The sequence below is a fragment of the Phytophthora parasitica genome, assembly GCF_000247585.1.
Source record: "Phytophthora parasitica INRA-310 unplaced genomic scaffold supercont2.64, whole genome shotgun sequence".
Classification (NCBI taxonomy): Eukaryota; Oomycota; class Peronosporomycetes; order Peronosporales; family Peronosporaceae; genus Phytophthora; species Phytophthora nicotianae.
This window is the reverse complement of record NW_008649050.1, coordinates 135,788-140,059: the sequence shown is the minus strand read 5'-3', so window position 1 is coordinate 140,059 and position 4,272 is coordinate 135,788. Positions and strand designations below refer to the sequence as shown.

The 4,272-nt window shown below is 49.2% G+C and overlaps 2 protein-coding genes across 2 annotated transcripts; both read right to left on the bottom strand.

The window, feature by feature from the left end:
* Window positions 1-226: 226 nt before the first annotated feature.
* On the bottom strand, window positions 227-496 carry PPTG_17030 (hypothetical protein; the record flags this gene model as incomplete). Its single annotated transcript, XM_008914867.1, has 1 exon — window positions 227-496. One exon carries the CDS (start codon window positions 494-496, stop codon window positions 227-229), a length of 270 nt encoding a protein of 89 aa, XP_008913115.1.
* A 2,269-nt stretch (window positions 497-2,765) lies between these two features.
* Window positions 2,766-4,143, bottom strand: PPTG_17029 (hypothetical protein). Its single transcript, XM_008914866.1, has one exon. It carries the CDS (start codon window positions 4,090-4,092, stop codon window positions 2,830-2,832), a length of 1,263 nt encoding a protein of 420 aa, XP_008913114.1. The 5' UTR covers window positions 4,093-4,143; the 3' UTR covers window positions 2,766-2,829.
* Between the last annotated feature and the right edge of the window lie 129 nt (window positions 4,144-4,272).

Genomic DNA, 4,272 nt, shown 5'->3' with positions numbered 1-4,272 from the left:
TGAGCGTGATCAGGAGATCCTTCAACTCCGTCTCCTTGCGCTTCTTGACGGGCGTGCTGTCGTCTCCGCTCTTTTTAAGCGACTCGATGGCAAGTCGACGCGCGACAAGCGACGTCTCCTCCTCGCGCTCGCGCTTTCGGAGCTCGGTCTCCTTCGCGGCGGCCGTCTTGGTTGCATGGTCGTCAAGCATTGCCACCAGGTCGTCAAGCAGGATGACCTTTTCCGACTAGTCCTCGTCCACGCCCGACGCCTTCGCCGACTCCTCCGCTGCAGCACGGTGGGCCTCGACTAGCTTGTCGAAGCGCCCGCTGGCCGTCTTGCCACTCAGCTTGTTGCGTGGAAAATTCTCGTCTACAACAAGCTTAGTTGCAAGGGCATCCCACGCTGCCATGATGCCACCTCGCTGCCGGAGGAATGGGCGTTCCGCGTGGATTTGGCGCAGCAGAGCCAGGTCTCCATCGTCTGTGAAGTTCTTGCGACGCGGCGCTCCAGCCATGGAGATCTGAAAGTGCTGCACTCGTGGCCACGAGTGGTGTTGGTTGTGTGAACCACACGTGTTTGGTGGAGAAAGCTGTCTCCACAATCGCGATTTCTGTGGACTCCAATCCTCACTGCTGGCCCCACTGGACCGTCTCTCGACTGTTTTTTGGCTTTGTGGGGATAATGTGCGGGTGGAGTGACTTGCGAAAAGTCTCTAATGTTGGCTCACATCTCTGCACAAACATTAAAGAGGACCTTACTAGCGCGGATGGTAAGCTCACTTGATGTTACTAGCAGTGGCAGCAGCAGCACCTTTCACCATCAGCGACCTCAATGGAGGAGGCCTCTTCCGACTGAAGAACGATGAAGCCGTCCACCATTCACAACATGACGGGATGTCTGCTGTCGCAGGCCTCTAGTAGCCACTTGTCACCGAGTCGGCGGTAACGGAGGTCGCGGCGCCATCAACTATTAGAGTCGCACGAGAACTTTCAGTCAACGTGGTAAGCCAATATTCGAATGTGCAATTATTTGTCGGGCGTCACAGTACTTACTCCTTAAAAAAATCCTAGGTATTTCTTGCCTAACCTTCCATCTTACCTACCCTAAAACTGTCTTTCATAAACCGCCGCGAAATCTAGGGGTTTCACAAACATCCTCACGTGAACCAGTGCCATACTCAATAGTAGTATAAATGCGCAGCCGATAGCTATTCTCAAGAAGTATCCTTCCCGCTATGATAATCATTTCCAAATTTGCCAGAAAGCTCTAGCAACTCCATCCTTCCGGTTCATTTCAAGATGCGCCGACCCTACTCTCTTATCGTGATAATGGCTGCTTTCCTAGCCTTAGGCGGCAAGTCCTGTCGTGAGTGTGAAGGTCGGATTATCTAACCGAGTCGACGCGGCCCACGGCTTCGAAGGCCACTCAAAACAATAGCCCTCGGGTCAGATCTCTCAGAGGTATGCAAGAGAACCCAGACGTTAACGCTGGACCGTGCGATATATGGCTCGAAGGCCATATGACGGAGTGCCGAACCCGAGAGCCCAGTGGGTAGCGTATCACCGAAAGGAATTTTCATAATCCAGTAGCAGTGTACTGATTTTTCTAAATTATCAAATTAATTCATAACATGGAGTGTTAATATATACTAAGTTTGCTCCCATTGACCACGAAAGGGTTAAAAAAAAAAAAACAGTAGCAATCATAAGCACGCATGCGTTACCGAAACATTCTATTGCAAGTGCACAACTGAAATGTTGGCACTTTATGGCCCAACTTGAGATATTCTCCGGGTTGTAGTACAATGCGCTCCGTGAGTCGCGAAATTGCCACCTCGACGTCTGTAATCGATGAATCACTACGTATATTTGCAGTGAGGCCACATTGCAAATTTTTACAGCAAAATATTGGTTTATCCTCAGCAATCCTATATGCATAACGACTTCTTGCATTTCGCAGCACTTTCGTTTTTGCAAGATGCCTCCACCTAACAAGCGCAAAAAGCACGCATGAAGTTTTAAACGAACGGCTGACGGCTCCTTCTAAGCTTAAGCTTAATCGGAATCAACCGTCGCGCCCTCCAGTACCGAAGATGCTCTGGCCAGTACTGCGACTAACCAGAGAGGTACGGGGTTATTCGCCTAGATGCATGCAAGACGCGGAGGAGAACAAGAAATGTACGACGTAGAGCGCCTCTATGCGAAGCGCTGGGTACACAGTTTAGAGGTACAGTTGGTCGGCTATCGTGAACTAACCTGGGAACCTGCTAAAATCCTACCATGGAAGCTCAGAGTTGAGTTTGAGTTGGAGACCATCGACTTTGTGTGGTGTGCCAACCTACAGGGGGAGACAAAGGAAGAAGCTATCTACACGCCGCAGCAACGCATAGCAAGTCAGTATCACTAAATAGGTTAAGTTCGCAATTGGCAATATAACGAACTTAACGTGTCCTGAACACAGTGCTGCTGATTAAACGGCTATTTTCCTAAAAAAAATCAGTACACCACTACTGGATTATGAAAATTCCTCGTATTACCGACTGAGTTTTTGGCGTTCACACCAGTAACGGTTTGGGCACCAAGTAGGCAATTTCGAATAAATGAGCTTTCGATTGAATTCACTTCAAATGTCTTATTACCTTTCATTTCTTACATGAAATGTAGAGTTGTACTGACGTACTTTCGTAACGCATACAGCAAACTTAGATTTTTTTAAATAGCCACGAGTGCTATACTAACATCAATAGAGTTCCCGCTTTCTGCGCCCACAGCACGCAGAAAGCGGGAACTCTATTGATGTTAGTCGCTTTTGAAGTCGCTATTACGCGGAATCTTGCAGCTCCACACTCTATTGCGCTATCGGCAGTCCGAGCGCTTGACGTACGCAATTAAACATCAAGTCCGCCCACCGTACGTGAGAATTCCGCAGTTCATCCAATACCTGACCAGATACCGTCATAGCAGGATGTCTCACAATGTTCAGCGCCCATCGCGTGACAACCACCACAAGCTCATCTTCACCCCCTTTACTATCTCGATACGACGTGACCATCGTGACAGTCGTGGAGTCCCGTCTAATGCGTTCATTCGGCCTGTACGGGTATCTCTCGTCTTGATCCACAAAATCCGACGCCATGATCGCGTATCGACCATTTTCAGCGAATCGAGTGTCTTCTGTTTGATACTGTGCGCAGTCCGAGAACAACACGAGGTTTGTCTCAAGTTGTATGCCCAAGGAACTTTGTGACACAAAGCGCATGTGTGATAAATTCTCGTCTCCCAGTTCATCATCCTCCCGAATAGTAATATTCCCCGACGACTCGGAAATAATGATCTCGGCATTAAACACAGCTTGTTGCAATGCTGCAAACACTTCCTGTACCCCTCCTTTGGCTCCTCTGAATGGGGTCACATCGAACCGTGCAATGCAGTAATCCCCGTCCATAGTATCGTACCGTTCTTCCTGGAAATACGGGGCTGTAGGACTCAAGCCCTGCATCCTTTCCATTAAAAATCGCCTAGCTTCGTTCAGTTTAGGTCCTCTCAAGGCACTTAACGTCCTCATTCTGTCGTCTTTATCTCTTCCAAGACAAATTCTCATCTCTGTCGGATGGACGCGATACAAACACTGTTGCGAGTGGCCTGCTACCATCGCCTGCGCTCTGGCTAGTACCAAGTGCTGCTCTTGGACTGCCTCTCTTAGAACTGCAGTTTTAGCTCTGCGCTTCTTGTCGGATTGGGACTCGTCGCCTTGTTCCACCATGGTCTTTAATTTCAGCATTTCCAGTTCTTTTTGCAGCATTTCAATCTCCTTTTCGAGCGTCTGCATCTCCTCTTTGCGAATCGTGTGTGTGGCCTTCCGTTTCTTGTAGATTCGCTTCTTTTTAGCAGGTTTGGCCACCATTTCAACGTCGGGGGACGAAATTTGAGGTTCTGTCTTGGCATTTTCATCTTTCGAGCGAACGACAAGGCCTCTCAGCGCCGCGGCGGCGTGGCGATCGGCACCGTAGGCTTCATAGTCATCTTCGGTGTTGTCTTGGGGCCGAAACGAGCTCGGGAAAGCCCTGGTGGACGGCGTTGGAAGGTGGTAATGCGCACCAATCGACGGCATGCTACTACAACTGACGGTACCGTGCTACTGTACTGCGTAAAACGGCAGGATGATATGATTGGATGAAAACGTGAACATTGTTTTTAGACCAATACGAGAAAAGTTGAAGTGCCTATTTTCGACAGGTGGTGGACGTGTATTGGTCACGGAAGAGAACAAACTGACGTAGAAAGAGCCCCC

Excerpts from the sequence above, each read along its gene's own strand:
- PPTG_17029 (XM_008914866.1), bottom strand. The coding sequence starts at position 4,092 with ATGCCGTCGATTGGTGCGCATTACCACCTTCCAACGCCGTCCACCAGG.